Source organism: Notechis scutatus, chromosome 5 (genome assembly GCF_049901735.1).
Source record: "Notechis scutatus isolate UNSWTSFEM ecotype Mainland chromosome 5, rNotScu1.2, whole genome shotgun sequence".
NCBI classification, from domain to species: domain Eukaryota; kingdom Metazoa; phylum Chordata; class Lepidosauria; order Squamata; family Elapidae; genus Notechis; species Notechis scutatus.
In genome coordinates this window covers 2,083,582-2,102,504 of record NC_142013.1, presented here as the reverse complement: position 1 = coordinate 2,102,504, position 18,923 = coordinate 2,083,582, and the positions used below count along the sequence as shown (strand labels likewise).

Sequence of the window (18,923 nt, the reverse complement as noted above, 5' to 3'; positions counted from 1 at the left end):
CCATGCCCAATTGGTGCCCTTTTCAACCTGATTTTGGGCAGAATTGGCTATATTTTCCCCCAGCGTTGGCACAAATGAATTGCAGATTAGATGCCACTATTTGGGGGTTTCTCCCTCCCTCCCCTAAATGGGGGAGGAGAGTTTCTAAACGGGGAGGGGGCTCCCTTCCCCTCCCCAACTTCCTCCTTTTCTCTCTCTCTCCTCTTTTCAGCACTGGCGCTGTCCCTTCTTCCAAAACAGACTGCGGAAAATTCACACAACCGGGTTAAAAAAAAAAAAAAAAAACAGTCTTCGGGGAGGGGTTGGTTTAGTAGGAAACCCAGCGGGAGAAACCCCCCAACCCATCCTCCGCCCCTCAAACACGCATCTATCTGCGCGGCCCATTCCCACGTTACACATCGACCCCACGGAGCTCAAAGGGTGGGGAGGGCGATTACAGCAGGACCACCAGATTAAACACACACACACACAAAATAAATCCCGGACGGCGCAGGGGACTGGGAGGGGGGCGTCGGCGAAGAGTAGAAGGCAGCCCCCTCCCTTCTCCGGCCCAGAGATCTTCAGAACGGCCCGACACGCATCAGGCGCAGGGAAGGAGGGGGTCGGCGAAGAGCAGTAGGCAGCCCCTCTCCGTCCCAGAGATCGTCAGAACGGCCCGACACGCGTCAGGCGCAGGGAAGGAGGGGTGGTCGGCGAAGAGCAGTAAGCAGCCCCTCTCCTTCTCCGGCCCAGAGGTCGTCAGAACGTCCCGACACGCATCAGGCGCAGGAAAGGAGGGGGTCAGCGAAGAGCAGTAGGCAGCCCTCCCTTCTCCGGCCCAGAGGTCGTCAGAACATCCCGACACGCGTCAGGCGCAGGAAAGGAGGGGGTCGGCGAAGAGCAGTAGGCAGCCTCCTCCTCTCTCCGGCCCAGAGGTCGTCAGAACGTCCCGACACGGCGCGTCCGGCCCTTCTCCGCGCGGAACATCCCGACACGCGTCAGGCGCAGGAAAGGAGGGCCACCAGCCCTCCACCCGTCAGAACCGCTTCCGGCTGCGCGGAGACTGGAACCACCCCACCCCCGCTGAGCCTGGTGCCTTTGTCGCCCATGGCCGAGGCCGCCCTCGCCCGGGCCGGGCGCGGGGAAGAGCCCGGCTGCAGGAACGGGACGAGGCCGGGCGAGGCTCCGTCGGGGCGGCTCGGGTCGTTCCTGGAGGCGGCGGAGAGTGCGGGCGGCAGCCTCCGCTTCCCTGGAGAGGCTGCCGGCCTCCCTGGGGCTTCCTCTCCTCCTCCTCCTGGCCTCCACCTGGCTTGTCCATCGGAGCAGCTCTGGACGCTGCAGCTGAGTTGCTACGCCGCCTCCGCCTCCTCCTCCTTCTCTTCCTCCTCCTCCTTTTCCTCCACCTCCTTTTTTTTCTCCTCCTCCTCCTCCTCTACCTCCTCCTCCTCCTCCCCCTCCTCCTCCTTCCCCTTCTACTCTTCCTCCTCCTCCTTTTTCTCCTTCTTTTCTCCTCCTCCTCCTCTACCTCCTCCTCCTTTCCCTCGTTCTACTCTTCCTCCTTCTCCTTTTCTCCCCTTCCACTCCCCTCCCCTCCTTTCCCCTTCTACTCTTCCTCCTCCTCCTTTCCTCCTCCTTTTTCTCCTTCTCCTTTTTCTCCTCCTCCTCCTCCTCTCCTCCTCCTCCTCCCCCCTCCTCCCCCTTCTCCCCCTCCTTCCTCCTTTTCTCTTCCTCCTTCTCCTCCTTTTTCTCCTTCTCCTCCTCCTTTTCTCCTCCTTTTCTTCCTCCTCCTCCAGCCGCCGCGTCACGCCCGGGAGAGCCAGGCAGCAGCCCCTCTCTTGCATGCGCGGGGAGCCGCGTTCACACGCCGCCCGGCTGCAGCCCCTGCATCACGTGTCCGGCAGGCGGGAAGGAGGGAGGGAGGGCGGGGCGAGCGAGCGAGCTGGGGAGGGGGGCCGAAAGAAGCCTGCCTGCTTGCCAAGCCGGGCTCTGGAAGGGGAGGGGGCGCGTGCACGCGAGGGGGGTGGGGGTCGGGGGGGTCGGGGGGAGGCAAGCGGCGACCTCACGACCAAGCCTGGGAAAGGGGGAGGAGGGGGAGGTGTTCTCCCTTCCTCCCCTCCTGTGATAAAGCCGGAGGTCCCGCCATTCTCCGCCAGCCTCCCCATTTCATGAGATTCCGAAGGGACCTTGGAGGTCGTCTAGTCCAACCCTCTGCTCGAGCAGGAGACCCTACAGTACCCTTTCAGACAAACGGCTGCCCAATCTCTTCTTAAAAACCTCCAGGGTGTGTGTTTTGATTAACTGAGCTGGAAGGGACCTTGTAGGTCATCTAGTCCAACCCCCACCCAAGCGGGAGACCCCAACACCATTTCTGACAGAGGCCAGTCCAGTCTCTTCTTGAAAGCCTCCAACGATGAAAGTCCCAACTTTAATTAATTCAGAATAGAGTTAGAAGGGACCTTGGAGGTCATCTAGTCCAATCCCTCCCCCGCCCACGTGGGAGGCCCTATCCCATTTCTGACAGGTGGCAGTCCAGTTTCTTCTTGAAAGCCTCCAGGGATGAAGCTCCCACAACTTCTGAAGGCAACTTCTGTTCCATAGGTTGATTGTTCTCCCTGTCAGAAAGTTTCTCCTTATTTCCAGGTTGATCAGTTTCCATCCATTATTCCTTCTCTGGCCTTCAGGTGTTTCTGAGAATAGCTTGACTCCTTCCTCCTCCCTGTGGCAGCCCCTCAAATATTGGAAGATGCTCTCCTGTCTCCCCTGGTCCTTCTCTTCCCTAGACTAGCCAGGCCCAGTTCCTGCAACCGTCCATCTTAGGTTTTAGCCTCCAGTCCCCTCATCATCCTGGTTGCTCTTCTCTGCACTTTTTCTGGTGTAGCTGTCTAGTTATCTCAACCTGAACAGAACAGAATAAGAATTGGAAGGGACCTTGTAGGTCATCTAGTCCAACCCTCCACCCAAGCAAGAGACTCTACACCATTTCTGGCAGATGGCAATCCACTCTCTTCTTGAAAGCCTCCAGGGATGAAGCTCCCACAACTTCCGAGGGCAACTTCTGTTCCATGGGTTGATTGTTCTCCCTGTCAGAAAGTTTCTCCTTATTTCCAGGTTGAAAAATCTCTCCTGGATCAGTTTCCATCCATTATTCCTTGTCTGGCCTTCGGGGGCTTTGGAGAATAGCTTGACCCCTTCCTCCTCTCTGGGGCAGCCCCTCCCTCAAATACTGGAAGACTGCCATCGTGTCTCCCCTGACAAGCCAAAGATTAGCTAGGTGGCTAGAATGTCAGAACCGGTCAGCTGTCGGAACTTTGAATCTGGGTGGCAAATACAGGCAATCCTAAACTGTTCATTGAGTGACCAAAGTTACAACAGCACTGGAAAAAAAAAGTGACTTATGACCATTTTTCACACTTATGACCATTGAAGCTTCCCTGAGATCACGGGATCCAAATTCAGATGACCACCAACCGACTCACATTTATGACAGTCCTGGGGTGTGTGTGTGGTTCATGTGATTTCCCCTTTTACGATCTCTTCCGACAAGAAAGTCAACGGGGGGAAGCAGATTCGCTTAACAACCCTGTGACTCACTTTCACATCCGCAGTGATTCACTTAATGACATTGGCAAGAAAAGATCGTAAAATGGAGCAAAATGCATGTAACGACGGTCTCTCTCAGCAGCGGAAAGGTTGGGTCATAAAGTGAAGGGCTCTCTGCACGGCTGGGGATGTCCGTTGTCCCTTTGAACGGTCACTAAGCAGCCCGTCGTAAGTAGAGGACTGCCCGTGCAATGGCTCGGTGCTTGTACAGAGGAGGAGGAGGAGGAGGCCACATCTGACCAAGGCTTGGATGGGATCCCAGGATTGTCGGCTACGCTGGGAAGATGAAAAACATCCCGGATCGTGGTATTCCACCACATCCACCCTGTGGTCACGCAAGAGACACGGACGAGACCACGAAGTCGGTGGCCTCAGGCAAACCTTTGGAATCAACCACGAAACTTAAGGACCAAGAGGAAACAGAATACTACTTACAGTAACAGCCAAAATTGTGGAAACATTTTTTTTTGGGAGGGGGGTGTATTTTTGAGGTTTGGATGGCTAATAACACCACAAAGCTCTTTCAATTATCTGTATTCTATGAAAAATTATAGATCAGGAACGACCCAGTCATAAAACCCAGTTAATAGAAGCAATCCTTCAATTTTGGTTTCACCTTGTAACAGCTGCAGAACTATGGGAAGACATTGTAAGTCATGCTAAAGGTTACCCAACCTAAGTATTAGCTGACATTGAAGACCCCTGCTCTAATCCATCAGAATAGAATAGAAAACAGAAAAGAATAGAAAACAGAATAGGATAAATTATAGAATAGAAAACAATAGAATAGAAAACAGAATAGAAAACAGAATAGAATAGAAAACAGAATAGAATAGAAAGCAGAATAGAACAGAAAATATAATGAATTGAAAAATAGAATAGAACAGAAAATAGAATGGAATGCAGAATAGAATAGAACAGAAAATATAATGGAATGGAATGGAATGGAATATAGAAAACAGAATAGAATAGAAAACAGAATAGAATAGAAAGCAGAATAGAACAGAAAATATAATGTAATTGAATGGAATAGAATAGAATATAGAAAACAGAATAGAATAGAAAAAGAAGAATAGAACAGAAAATATAATGGAATGGAATGGAATAGAATAGAATATAGAAAGCAGAATAGAATAGAAAACAGAATAGAATAGAAAGCAGAATAGAATAGAACAGAAAATATAATGGAATGGAATAGAAGAGAATATAGAAAACAATAGAATAGAAAGCAGAATAAAGTAGAAAACAGAATAGAACAGAACAGAAAATATAATGGAATGGAATGGAATGGAATGGAATGGAATGGAATGGAATGGAATGGAATAGAATAGAATAGAATAGAATAGAATAGAATAGAATAGAAAATAGAATGGAATAGAATAGAATAATAGAATATAGAAAACAGAATAGAATAGAAAGCAGAATAGAATAACAGAGTCGGAAGGGATCTTGAAGGTCTTCTAGTCCAACCCTGCTCAGGCAGGAAACCCTACCCCACTTCACATGCAGGCTCTGTCCGTTACGTTGAGAAAAACGGATGCCTGAAAACTATCTATGGGCCTCACCACACCTTCCATGCCCACACCCCCCATTGTGGGTCCTGGCTTCCCCCCATAATATTTTAGCCTAAAAATCACACACCAGACACAGCTTTAGGTAAATAAACCATGAATTTTATTGAAAATGATCAGAAGAGCAATTCAGCACAGAGGCATTGAACTCCCAATTAAAAACAGGGTGCGGGAAAGAAGATGGCGGCCACTTCCAGGCATCACTCGCCTACACAGGGGTATCAAGTCAATGAATCCAATTTCAATTAATTCCCTTGGAGGAAAGCTTAGGATTTGGAGGGTAAGTCAGTCAGGCCCAGGATTGTAGAGGAGCATCCATTTTCGGCCGGTCGTCAGCGGTTAAGGGACCAGCCCCCCCTTTTTTTGAGATGGGCCTGCTAGTTAGTACGCAATGCCCAAGTCCTCTGGAGACGGGACGATGGCTTCCACCCCGTTGAGACTGTGGAGAACCGCGTGCAGGTCGGCCAGGCAGTCGCGGAAGAACTCCATCCCGACATCCATGATCTCCTTGGCTTCGACCAACGCTGGAAAGAAATTCAGGGGGCCCAGCTTCTCGTGGGTCTCGGGACGAGAAGCCCACCACGCCAGGGACGGATGCTGGAAGGTGAGGAAGTCGTGAAGGACCTCGAAGCAAACCAGAGTCTTCCACAGCTCCAGCTCCTCCAGGACTTGCTGGAAGAGGGCCAGGTATTCCACGCAGGTCGGGCCCTCCCAGTCGTCTTCCATCTCCTCCAGGAAGTCGCGGAGACCCGAGAAGCTGAGGTAGGTCTTCCATGGAGAAAGCGTGACCAGCAGCCTGGAGACAGGAGACAGGAGCTCCAAAACGCCCTCGTCAGACAGCTTCTTCCGCTCCTCGGAGGGCGGGCAGAGGAGGCCGGTGGTCTGCAAGCCCTTCAGAAGGTTGGAGAATTTGTTGAGCAGGAGGAAGAAGTCCGTGTCCTCCAAGATCTCCACCATGGTGGGGACGCTGCCCACGATGCTCCTGGCGAAGGGATGGTCCCATTTCTCCTGGTTGTTCGGGGCAAAGGACACGCCGAGAAATTCAGTGGAAACTCCCATCTCGTCCAGAGCCTCCGCCAGCGGAGTCAGGCTCTTTAAATAGGCCTCCTGCCACATGATCTCTTGGACCTGGCCCCAACCCTAGGAGATCTCAGGAGCCTCTTCCTACAAGACAAGAGAGATGGACATCCCAGAGTTAAACAGAGCCAGAAGGGACCTTGGAGGTCATCTAGTCCAACCCCACTGCCCTATTCAATGTTCTGACCAAGGCTTCCTGAGACCATAATTAAGCACCACGCTTAGTCCAAACAAACTCGTGTTTTATTTCAACGGCTTGGAATGATGTTCATTCCCAGCCTGTAATGAGTCCCAAACAGTCCCTCGAGATAAGCACTCACCTTTCTCTCCTTTGAATGGCTGCCAACAACTAAAGTGCCCAATTAACTGTAAAAAAAAACAACCGAAGTACACACAGAGCTTCCAGGTTTAATCCGAACGACTTTGCTTCCTGCAAAGGTTTCTCTACCTTTGCTCCTCCTTTATGTCTTATGGGAGGGGCCAATCCTCTCCAAGACTTACTCCCAAGTCGCCCCTTTTGTCTTAGTTGCTCTTGCCTTCCGGCAGCTCTGTGCATAAGCACACTGGGAACAGGCTCCCGCTGTTCCTCTGCCTTACTGCTGCCAGACTCCGAAGACTCCAGAGGCAGCACTCCACTCCCAGATGGCCCTGGCCCCATCCCTGCATCAGACACAGGACCCTCGTCTGAGTCCTCCCCAGACTCCCGAACTGGTCCCCGTTCTTCCCCACTCTTCCGCTGCCACCTGCACAGGCTCCCGGGGAAGCCACAACGTGGTTTTAGACAAACGGCAGCCCAGGCTCTTGTTTAAAAACCTCAGGTGATGGAGCACAACGACTTCTGGAGGCAAGGCGGTTACTCTCTCTTTTTCTCAAAACCCTCTTCTTGCAGACCTTTCATTACCCAACTAGATGGTGTCATCAGCGCTGGAAGAGAGTGGGGTTTGCAGAGAGGAGGATGGTGGGGTCTTTGGTGCTCTGTGAGTTTGGTGGTTTTCTATCAGATGTTTCATGAGCCAACGACTGTCATCAGTGCAGGAGGAGGAGGAGGAGGAGAACTCTGGAGCCCTGGGTGCTGTCTGAGCTGCGTTCTTTTGTTGCTGACATTTCATGATCCAACTAGGGAACATTGTCAATGCTGAGAAGGAAGGAAGGAGGAGGAGAGAGGGAAAGGGAGAGGAATGGGGAGGGGAGGGAGGAAGGAGGGGAGAGGGAAAGGGATAAGGAGGAGGAGGAAGGAAGGAAGAAGGAAGAGAGGGAAAGGGAGAGGAATGGGGGAGTAGTAGTGAAGGAAGGAAGGAAGGAGAGGGGAAAGGGAGAGGAATGGGGAGGGAGGGAGGGAGGAGGGGAGAGGGAAAGGGATAAGGAGGAGGAGTGAAGGAAGAAGAGGGAAAGGGAGAGGAATGGGGGAGGAGTAGCGAAGGAAGGAAGAAGGAAGAGAGGGAAAGGGAGAGGAATGGGGAGGAGTAGTGAAGGAAGGAAGAAGGAAGAGAGGGAAAGGGAGAGGAATGGGGGAGGAGTAGTGAAGGAAGGAAGAAGGAAGGAGAGGGAAAGGGAGAGGAATGGGGAGGGGAGGGAGGGAGGAGGGGAGAGGGAAAGGGATAAGGAGGAGGAGTGAAGGAAGAAGAGGGAAAGGGAGAGGAATGGGGGAGGAGTAGCGAAGGAAGGAAGAAGGAAGAGAGGGAAAGGGAGAGGAATGGGGAGGAGTAGTGAAGGAAGGAAGAAGGAAGAGAGGGAAAGGGAGAGGAATGGGGAGGAGTAGTGAAGGAAGGAAGAAGGAAGGAGAGGGAAAGGGAGAGGAATGGGGGGGAGGAAGGAAGGAAGAAGGAAGAGAGGGAGAAGGAGAGGAATGGGGGAGGAGTAGTGAAGGAAGGAAGAAGGAAGAGAGGAGAAGGAGAGGAATGGAATGGGGAGGAGTAGTGAAGGAAGGAAGAAGGAAGAGAGGGAAAGGAGAGGAATGGGGAGGAGGAGGAGTGAAGGAAGGAGAAGGAGGAGAGGGAAAGGGAGAGGAATGGGGGGGAGTAGTGAAGGAAGGAAGAAGGAAGAGAGGGGAGAAGGAGAGGAATGGGAGGAGGAGTAGTGAAGGAAGGAAGAAGGAAGAGAGGGAAAGGAGAGGAATGGGGGGAAGGAAGGAAGGAAGAAGGAAGAGAGGGAGAAGGAGAGGAATGGGGGAGGAGTAGTGAAGGAAGGAAGAAGGAAGAGAGGGAAAGGGAGAGGAATGGAGGGGGAAGGAAGGAAGGAAGAAGGAAGAGAGGGAGAAGGAGAGGAATGGGGGAGGAGTAGTGAAGGAAGGGAGAAGGAGGAGAGGGAGAAGGAGAGGAATGGAGGGGAGAGGTGAAGGAAGGAAGAAGGAAGAGAGGGAGAAGGAGAGGAATGGGAGGAGGAGTAGTGAAGGAAGGAAGAAGGAAGAGAGGGAAAGGAGAGGAATGGGGGGAGAGGAAGGAAGGAAGAAGAAAGAGAGGGAGAAGGAGAGGAATGGGGGAGGAGTAGTGAAGGAAGGGAGAAGGAGGAGAGGGAGAAGGAGAGGAATGGAGGGGGAGTAGTGAAGGAAGGAAGAAGGAAGAGAGGGAGAAGGAGAGGAATGGGAGGAGGAGTAGTGAAGGAAGGGAGAAGGAGGAGAGGGAGAAGGAGAGGAATGGAGGGGAGTAGTGAAGGAAGGAAGAAGAAAGAGAGGGAGAAGGAGAGGAATGGGAGGAGGAGTAGTGAAGGAAGGGAGAAGGAGGAGAGGGAGAAGGAGAGGAATGGAGGGGAGTAGTGAAGGAAGGAAGAAGGAGGAGAGGGAGAAGGAGAGGAATGGGAGGAGGAGTAGTGAAGGAAGGAAGAAGGAAGAGAGGGAGAAGGAGAGGAATGGAGGGGAGTAGTGAAGGAAGGAAGAAGAAAGAGAGGGAGAAGGAGAGGAATGGGAGGAGGAGTAGTGAAGGAAGGGAGAAGGAGGAGAGGGAGAAGGAGAGGAATGGAGGGGGAGTAGTGAAGGAAGGAAGAAGGAAGAGAGGGAGAAGGAGAGGAATGGGAGGAGGAGTAGTGAAGGAAGGAAGAAGGAAGAGAGGGAGAAGGAGAGGAATGGAGGGGGAGTAGTGAAGGAAGGAAGAAGAAAGAGAGGGAGAAGGAGAGGAATGGAGGAGGAGTAGTGAAGGAAGGGGAGGAGAGGGAGAAGGAGAGGAATGGAGGGGGAGTAGTGAAGGAAGGAAGAAGAAAGAGAGGGAGAAGGAGAGGAATGGGAGGAAGGAGGAAGAAGAAAGAGAGGAGAAGGAGAGGAATGGAGGAGGAAGGAAGGAAGGAAGAAGGAGGAGGGAGAAGGAGAGGAATGGAGGGGAGTAGTGAAGGAAGGAAGAAGGAAGAGAGGGAGAAGGAGAGGAATGGGAGGAGGAGTAGTGAAGGAAGGAAGAAGGAAGAGAGGGAGAAGGAGAGGAATGGAGGGGGAGTAGTGAAGGAAGGAAGAAGAAAGAGAGGGAGAAGGAGAGAGGAATGGGAGGAGGAGGAGTGAAGGAAGGAGAAGGAGGAGAGGGAGAAGGAGAGGAATGGAGGGGAGTAGTGAAGGAAGGAAGAAGGAAGAGAGGGAGAAGGAGAGGAATGGGAGGAGGAGTAGTGAAGGAAGGAAGAAGGAAGAGAGGGAGAAGGAGAGGAATGGAGGGGGAGTAGTGAAGGAAGGAAGAAGAAAGAGAGGGAGAAGGAGAGGAATGGGAGGAGGAGGAGTGAAGGAAGGGAGAAGGAGGAGAGGGAGAAGGAGAGGAATGGAGGGGAGTAGTGAAGGAAGGAAGAAGGAAGAGAGGGAGAAGGAGAGGAATGGAGGGGGAGTAGTGAAGGAAGGAAGAAGAAAGAGAGGGAAAGGGAGAGGAATGGGAGGAGGAGTAGTGAAGGAAGGAAGAAGGAAGAGAGGGAGAAGGAGAGGAATGGAGGGGAGTAGTGAAGGAAGGAAGAAGGAAGAGAGGGAGAAGGAGAGGAATGGAGGGGGAGTGGTGAAGAAAGGAAGGGTGGGAAAGGGAGGAGGAGGGAGGGAGGGAGGGAGGGAAGGAGAGAGGAAGGAAGGAGAGAGGGAAAGTGAGAGGGGATGGGAAGGATGACTCTGGAGTCCTTGGTGGTGTTGGCTACACTCTGTTTGCACTGAAGATATTCCCCAATTGGGTTGTGAAACATCTGCAAGAAAACCACCCAACTCAGAGAGCACCAGGGACACCCCCCCAGTTCAATCCTGAACTACAAATATCCTAGTCTCTCAGGCAGAATATATATATATATTTCTCACGACAGAGGGGGGAAAAATGGACAGGGGAAAAAATAAACTTGGTTGAGCTGGCTATGCTAATTGCTTCCAACAGAGAGGAGCATTTTGTTTAAACCAGCTTCCTTTGAGAAATCTCTAGTGGAGTTGTTTAAACTCAACATTCAAGCTTTATTTAAGCTAAAATAGCAGGAAAAAAAAGAAAAGAAAAAAAAGAAAAGAAAAAAAAGAAAAAAAAGAATGTAGTTCCCCCCCCACAAGCATGAATAATTGTTCTAAACATGGCTTGTAGTCACTAAATGTCTGACAAAACGTTGAAGCGGCAATTATAGTTTCACTGTCCTCAAACAAGCAAGCTAACATTTTTTTCCTTGTTTATCCTACAGCCTTTTCTTTCCCCCTTAGTTTTCTTTGTGTTCCACGTCATATAATAAATTTTAACACAATCTTGAAACCAAAAAGGAGAGAAATTCATGGAAACCCAATCTATGAAGGGCTCCGGGTTGAGGGACAAATGGCAAGGAAGGGACATCCCCCTCAACTTAAAAACACAAAACCCCTACAAAAAAAGGGAAAACGGTAGCCCCTTTCTGCGTTAACACAACCCATTCCAGATTAAACAGAGTTGGCAGGGATCTCGGAGGTCATCCAGTCCAACCCCAACACCCACCCAAGCAGGAGACCCCTACACCAGAGGTCTCCAAACTTGGCAACTTGAAGACTTGTGAACTTCCAACTCTCAGCATAGCTTGGCTGAGGAATTCTGGGAGTTGAAGACCCCAAGTCTTCAAGTTGCCAAGTTTGGGGACCAAATGCCCCACACTATTTTCTGACAAACTGCGGTCCCATCTCTTCTTCAAAGTCTCAAGTGATTAAAGGGCATTAAAATTGTGCAAAAGGCTTAGCCCGGCTGCAACTTTCAGGTCATTTTAATAGATTTTATTCTAAAGGCAATAAACCAACATTTAACCAAAACAAGTAGAAAAAAACACCTAGGCGGTGGTCTTCGTTCCTTATTTTTCATTTAATTACAAAGTGGCTTTCGCTGCAGAGCCAAACCCAGCCTTTTTTTGGGGGGTGGGGTGGGGGGGAAGGAATCAAAGGAACCCTGAACCAGATCAACCCACCTGCCTGCACTCACCTGCTGGAGGGGACACCTCAAACACCAAGGGAAAAGGAAAGAAAATCGCCCCCCTTGGCCCTTTTAAAGGACCTTCTACTGATTGGGAGAAACCAAACCTTTGAGGTGGGGGGGGGCCTTTGCAAAGCAAAGAACTCCAGGCTGGGGACCTGATCCTGCAAGGATTTCTGCAGGACATCCCAGCTGGTTCCAGCCTCACCTGTTGCATCTCCACCAGGAGGACTGACCATTGGGAGGTTGGTTTTCGGTTGCTGGTCCTTTTTTGGGTGATCCCCCCAAAGCAGAAAAGGGGTGATTGGAACAGTGTTATCACAACCGTGGCAACTTAAAAGAGGGGTGGACTTCAACTCCCAGAAGTCCCTAGCGGGCTGTGTTAGAGAGCAAAACCCACTTCCTTCTAGCACTGATGATGTTACCTAGTTTGGTTATGAAATGTCTGCAAGAAAACAGCCAAGCTCAGAGAGCACCAAGGACCCCAGTTTTCCTCCTCCTCCTCCTCCTCCTCAAACCCTACTCCCTTCTAGTACTGAGGATGTTACTTAGTTGGATCATGAAATGTTTGCAAGAAAAACACCAAACTCAGAGAGCATCAAGAACCCCACACTTCTTCCTCCTCTTCCTCCTCCTCCCTCTTGCAAACTCCATTCCCTTCTAACACTGATGATGTTCCCTAGTTGGGTCATGAAACGTCTACAACAAAGCTACCAAGCTCAGAGAGGACCATGGACCCCACAGTCCTCCTCTCCACAAACTCTCCTCTTTTCTTGTACTGAGGATGTTACTTAGTTGGATCATGAAACGTGTGCAAGGAAACCACCAAACTCAGAGAGCACCAAGAACCCCACAGTCCTCCTCCTCCACCCCCCCCACTAGCATTGATGATATAACCTAGTCTGATCACGAAACATCTGCAAGAAAACAACCCAGTTCAGGGCCTCTCATTTCTCCTTCTCATCCTCCACAAACCCTTTGTTAGGTGGGGAATTCTGGGTTTCGAAGTCCAAACTGCCAAAGTTGAAATAAGCTGGTTTTAAAATTCAACCATTTGTGACTCAGATCCATTTTGTAAAGGGGAATGTTTGGGGGGCTGTAGATGCCCTTAATGTTTGGGGAGGGGTGGTTTGGTGGCATGAAGGGGGTACATTCTCATTTCACTGATTTATGTGCATTTTTTTATAGCCCCAGGGCCGAAGACTTTGGGTGAGTTCTAATATTGTAAAGCAGACTTTGGCCAACTTTGGCCACTTTTAAGACTTGTGGACTTCAACTCCCAGAATTCCCCAGCCAGCCAGGAACGATAGAGTTGGAAGAGACCAGAAGGGTCATCTAAGTCAGGAGTCTCCAACCTTGACCACTGTAAGACTTGTGGACTTCAGCTCCCAGAATTCTCCAGCCAGTTATGTAGGTTAGCATGTTGGCTTGTTGTGTCTCATTGCTGTGTTATGGTTTGACTGGCAGGTCAAAAAAAAAAAAAAAAAAACACGAAGTAGACAACTGCAATCGCACAATCAGAAGTTTTGCCTTCTTGGTTAGGTGTGTTGGGCCAGAACTTCCTGGTCCCCAACTCCACTCTTAAATTTCCGTTCCTTTGAGTCCACACAACTGAGAGTCACCTGTGGCCTCCTCCTGCCTCTTCTCTTGAGGTCTTGGAAGCCTCTTAGCAGGGGGTTGGGCTAGAAGTCCTCCAGGGTCCCTTCCAACTCTTGTTATTCTGTTAAGACCACACAGGAATGGTCACTCTTGCTTCCAAGATGCTCCATCAGAACTTCCTCCTTGGTAGACCGATCCGAATGTAACCACCACTTATTACAAAGATATTCACTCTGGCATGGTTGAAGCTCTCTATTGTCAGATACAAACCCACTACATTTTTGGTATCATATTTATTTGTTTGCTTATTTAATATTAGATTTATATGGCCACCCAATTACTCCCAGTGACTCTGGGTTGTTTACAAAAAATAAGAACCCAATATACAACAATATAAACAATGACTGCCCCCTCCCATTTATACAAAGGCTACATATTTGTGGACGTTGACATTCTAGGAAGAGTGCAGAGAAGAGCAAAAAAAGAGGATTAAAGGCTTGGAGGAGAAAACATCCAAGAACTGTTGCAGGAATTGGGTACGGCCAGTCTAGTGAAAAGACGGACTGGGGGGAACATGGTAGCAGTCTTCCAATATTTGAGGGGCTGCCCCAAAGAAGAGGGGGGGTCAACCTATTCTCACTAGATGACCTACAAAGTCCCTTCCAACTCTGATAATTTGTAATCTTTCTTTTTTTCCTTTTCTTTCTTCCTTTTCCTCTTTCTTTCCCCTTGTATCTCAGCCCCCCTTTCCCTCCCTTAATTTCCCTTCTGCAAGGAACAATGGGTGGAAACTGATCCAGGAGAGATTCAACCTGGAAAAAAGGAGAAACTTTCCGACAGGGAGAACAATCAACCGATGCAACAAAAGTTGCCTTCAGAAGTGGTGGGAGCTTCATCCCTGGAGGCTTTCAAGGAGAGACTGGACTGCCATCTGTCAGAAATGGTGTAGGGTCTCCCGCTTGGGCGGGGGGCTGGACTAGATGACCTACAAGGTCCCTTCCAACTCTATTCTGTCTTCTTCTTCTTCTTCTTCCTCCTCCTCCTCCTCCTCCTTTCTTCTTCTTCTTCTTCCTCCTCCTCCTCCTCCTCCTATTCCCCTCCTCCTCTTCTTTGTATGTTGTATAATAAAATAAAACCATAGTTAGAAGAGGCTTTCTCTGCAGGGTGTGGCTAGCGGTTATTCTTGGTCAGCCTGCCATTCAGGGGTTTCTCGGTTTGCAAATGTTTCCACACCTCAACGAAAGCAGGGAGGGGGGAACCCCCCCACTTTATCAGCAGGGCATCCGAGGTCCAAGATCAAAGCTGAGCCAAACGCTCACCATGGTCTCTGCCAAAGGCTAAGGGGAGCGGGGCAGCCCTTCCACACCCACCCACCCACGCCCTGGGAAAATGTGTGAGAGAGAAACAGCCAGCCCAGCCTCACATCCTTTGCGGGGGCTGTTGGGGGGTGAAGAGGTGTGAAGTAATTCCCCGGGGAAGCACTTCAAGTGCCGACGCACAGACGCACAATCAACGGAAGGGGTGAGATGCACTGGGGGGGTGGGGGGTGGAATCTACCTTCCTCTGTTTAATGCTGTGATTCATTCTTCCTTCCAAGCACATTTCCAGAGAGCTTTTCCCCCCCTATTTTTACTTGGCTCTTACACCATTTGGCAGCTGATATAGTGGAGAAGATGGTTAAGCATTTGCTGCCATCTCTGAGCTCTGTGGGGATGAATAACAAGAGTTGGAAGGGACCTTGGAGGTCATCTAGTCCAACCTCTCCCCGAAAGAAAGAAAAAAAAAGATTACAAATTATCAGAGCTGGAAGGGACCTTGTAGGTCATCTAGTCCAACCCCTCAAAAGAAAGAAAGAGAAAGAAAGAAAAGGAAGGAAGGAAGGAAGGAAGGAAGGAAGGAAGGAAGGAAGGAAGGAAGGAAGAAAGAAATAAATTACAAATTATCCTAGTTGGAAGGGACCTTGGAGGTGTTCTAGTCCAACCCCTAAAAGAAAAAGAAAGAAAGAAGAAAGAAAAAGGAAGGAAGGAAGAAAGAAAGAAAGAGAAAGAAAAAGAAAGAGATTACAAATTATCCTAGTTGGAAGGGACCTTGGAGGTCATCTAGTCCAACCCCTAAAAGAAAAGAAAGAAAGAAAGAAAGAAAAACCTGGAGGTCATCTAGGAAGGAAAGAAAAAGGAAGGAAGGAAGAAAGAGAAAGAAAGAAAGAAAGAAAGAAAAAAGAAAGAAAGAAAGAAAGAAAGAGATTACAAATTATCCTAGTTGGAAGGGACCTTGGAGGTCATCTAGTCCAACCCCTGAAAGAAAGAAAAAGAAAGAAAGAAAGATTACAAATTATCAGAGCTGAAACTGATCAAAACCCCCAAAAAAAAAGGAAAAAAAAAGAAAGGGAAGAAAAGAGGGGCATTGACTTCCCTGCTCAGGTAATAGGAGTTCATGGAACCCTCTGCCATTCCAGACAAATGGTCATTCAATCTCTTCTTAAGAACCTCCTAGTGATGGAGCACTTACACCTTCTGGTGTTCAATTTATGTTTTACCGACAAAGGATGCACCGTCCCATCATTGGGTAGATCAGGTTGCCCTGATAGACCAGTCCCACCGGAGGAAAAAAACAAAACACACTACGACTTCTGGTGGCAAGCCGTTCCCCTGATTAATGGTCATCCATGTCTGAAAGTTTCTCCTTTAATTCCAGGTTGCTTCTCTCCTTGATGAGTTTCCATCCGTTGCTTCTTGTCCTGCCTCTTCAAGGGCTTTGGAGAATAGCTTGACTGCCTCTTCTTTGGGGGCAGCCCCTCAAATATTGGAAGGCTGCCATCATGTCACCCCTAGTCCCTCTTTTCATTAAATTAGACCTACCCAATTCCAGCAACCCTTCTCTTGTATATTTTAGCCTCCGGTCGTTTAGGGGGGCGTGCATAAACGCACCATCGTGCCTACTGTTCCTGTCCTACTGTTCCTTTTTGTTTGTATCCATTTCATGTATTCATCATCATGTTTATACTTATACCTGTTATCTAATACTTGCTTGACAAAATAAATAAAATAAAAAAATTAATCAGAATACAGAATGCCTGAGTTGAAAGGGACCTTGTAGGTCATCTAGTCCAACCCCCCCCCCCCCAAGCAGGAGACCCTACACCATTTCTGACAGATGGCAGTCCAGTCTCTTCTTGAAAACCTCCAGGGATGAAGCTCCCACAACTTCCAAAGGCAACTTCTGTCCACAGGTTAATTGTTCTCCCTGTCAGAAAATTCCTCCTTATTTCCAGGTTGAATCTCTCCTTGTTCCATTTCCATCCATTATTCCTTTTCTGGGCTTTGGGAGCTTTGGAGAATAGCTTGACCCCCTTCCTCCTCTCTGTGGCAGCCCCTCAAATATTGGAAGATGCTTTCCTGTCTCCCCTGGTCCTTCTCTTCCCTAGACTAGCCAGGCCCGGTTCCTGCAACCGTTCATCGTATGTTTTAGCCTCCAATCCCCTCATCATCCTGGTTGTTCTTCTCTGCACTCTTTCTAGAGCTTCAACCTCTTTTTTATAGTGTGGTGACCAAAACTGGATGCAGTACTCTAGGTGTGGCCTTACTAAGGCTTTACAGAGTGGTATTAGTACCTCCCTTGATCTTTATTGTAAAGGTAAAGGTAAAAGTTCCCCTTGCACATACATGCTAGTCCTTTCCAGATCTACGGGGCGCTGCTCATCTCCATTACAAAGCCAAGGAAGAGCCAGCGCCGTCCGAAGACGTCTCCGTGGTCATGTGGCCGGCAGGACTAAACGCCTTTGAAGGCGCACAGAACGCTGTTCCCTTCCCACCAAAGGTGGTCCCTATTTTTCTACTTGCATTTTTTTTACCTGCTTTCGAACTGCCAGGTTGGCAGGAGCTGGGACAAGGAACGGGAGCTCACTCCGTGACGTGGCACTGGGGATTTGAACCGCCGAACTGCCGGCTTTTCTGATCGACAAGTTCAGCGTCTTAGCCACTGAGCCACCCGCATCCCTTTGTTAATGCAACTTAGGATTGCGTTGGCTTTTTGGGCTGCCGCTGCACACGGCTGGCTCCTATTTAGCTGGTTGTCCACTAAGACTCCAAGATCCCAGTTCTTGGTATTAAGCCTGGTTTCTCCTTTAAAAGCTTTGGATTTGCAGGTCGAGTGAGTGTCCAGGGGGGTGGGGGGTGTTTGTCCCAGGATACTGGCTCCCCATTGGCCTCCTTCCTCCATCGCAAGGAAGAACGAAGACTCGAATCCAGGGCTGAAGGAAGACCTGCCTCTCAGGCCCCACCTCAAATGGTTGGGAGGTCCTCGTTCTCACGCCTAACGATCCACCCCGAAAGGCCCAAAGAGACACGAGGTGTGGCCTCCGTGTCTTCTCTTCTGCTACCTCCACAACACAACTTTCCGGCACCGGCCCACACTCCCTATGTGTACTCCAGAGGGACTCCACGCCACAGCGTTGACGGAAGACCTGGAGAGAGAGAGAGAGAAAGAAATGCCATTTTTGAGCCCCCTCCCCACACCCCCAATAATAAGACCTGCAAGGAAGCAGGAAGGATGGAGGGTTCCTGTTTGAGGTCTTTGGATCTTGACGATTTATTATTGTTTGGTTTGGTTTCCTAGTATGATTTTGGTTACGCTTATTTCGTATCCTATGGCTATCGCCGAGGGCTGTGTCTTAGGATTCTTCAGGAATGTATTTTTTAGGTACACTGAGAGCTTATGCACCGAAGACAAATTCCTTGGGCGTCCAAATCACACGTGGGCAATGAAGAAGTGTAAATTCTATCCTGTTTCCCTGAAAATAAGACCCTGTCTTATATGTTTTTGGCCATCAAAAAAGGCACCAGGTCTTATTTTCGGGGGATGTCATCCACTGACTAACTTAACTTGCGTGCGTTGCCCCCGGCCTCCTTTTCGCTGTCCGAGGCCTTCAGGAACTTCTTCTTCTGTGGCCAGCAAGGGTGGCCAGGCTTTCTTGAAGGCCTCTGCAGCTGATAAGAGACCTCAGGATCGATCCAGAGCTTTGTTCTCAGCTCCAGAGGCCTTCAGGAAAGCCTGACCACCCTTGCCGGCTGCAGAAGAAATGGGCCGGCAAGGCAGGTGTCAGGGTGTGCGAGGCCTGGCTACACCTGTCCAAAGGGAAGTAGCAGGGCAGCTCCACCACCACCCTGCATCCCCATCCTAGCTCAATTTTTACTCCTCCACTCTGGAGTGGGTGGGATCTTAATTGGGGCTTATTTTGGGAGGGTAGGGCTTATATTGGGCACACGTGTAAAAAATCAAGCTAGGACTTACTTTTGGTAGGTTGTATTTTCGGGGAAACGGGGTATTCTATATATTTTTGACCTGCTGGGAACGAGATTTGAACTCGCCACTTTGACAGCTTTGTTTCAAATGGACCCTGCTGAGGGGAAAAAAAAAATTCCTCACCGGTGGACTCCCGCCAAGCTCTTTTCCAATTTCCCCGTTGTAATGTCCCAGAGGAAAAGGGTGCCATTTGAAGATCCAGCCAAGGCGTAGCTCTTATCCGGGCTGCCGGGTTCAGAAATGCCGGATAAAAACGACGTCAAGAAATCGGGAAAGAGGATTATTGAATTATTATTTTTATCAAGGTATAATACCAGGTCAACTAGATTAAAAAAAAGTATATGTATTAAGATCGAAAACGTAAGATATCTTATTTATTTAAAACACTTATCCTTCATTCTTCATGTTGTATCCCAATTGCAGAGCAAACATTCACACCCATAAACAG

The 18,923-nt window shown here is 49.6% G+C and overlaps 3 protein-coding genes across 6 annotated transcripts in view; all 3 read right to left on the bottom strand.

Annotated features, from left to right (window-relative positions):
- ARRB1 (arrestin beta 1) overlaps positions 1–1,267 on the bottom strand; it is a 73,874-nt gene extending 72,607 nt beyond the window's left edge. For both annotated transcript variants that reach the window (XM_087965945.1, XM_087965946.1), the window contains exon 1: positions 1,069–1,267. In XM_087965945.1, coding sequence (XP_087822071.1) covers positions 1,069–1,088 — 20 coding nt within the window. In that variant the 5' untranslated portion in view covers positions 1,089–1,267. The remainder of the gene's footprint in view (positions 1–1,068) is intronic.
- Positions 1,268–5,333: 4,066 nt separating this feature from the next.
- Positions 5,334–6,364, bottom strand: LOC148130334 (uncharacterized). Its single transcript, XM_087967668.1, has one exon. It carries the CDS (start codon positions 6,264–6,266, stop codon positions 5,532–5,534), a length of 735 nt encoding a protein of 244 aa, XP_087823794.1. The 5' UTR covers positions 6,267–6,364; the 3' UTR covers positions 5,334–5,531.
- A 10,413-nt stretch (positions 6,365–16,777) lies between these two features.
- Positions 16,778–18,923, bottom strand: part of ATG16L2 (autophagy related 16 like 2) — a 38,005-nt gene continuing 35,859 nt past the window's right edge. For all 3 annotated transcript variants that reach the window (XM_087965940.1, XM_087965941.1, XM_087965942.1), the window contains 2 exons: positions 18,599–18,700; positions 16,778–17,636 (listed from right to left, as the gene is read on the bottom strand). In XM_087965940.1, the coding sequence (XP_087822066.1) occupies positions 17,549–17,636; positions 18,599–18,700 (190 nt within the window). In that variant the 3' untranslated portion in view covers positions 16,778–17,548. The remainder of the gene's footprint in view (positions 17,637–18,598; positions 18,701–18,923) is intronic.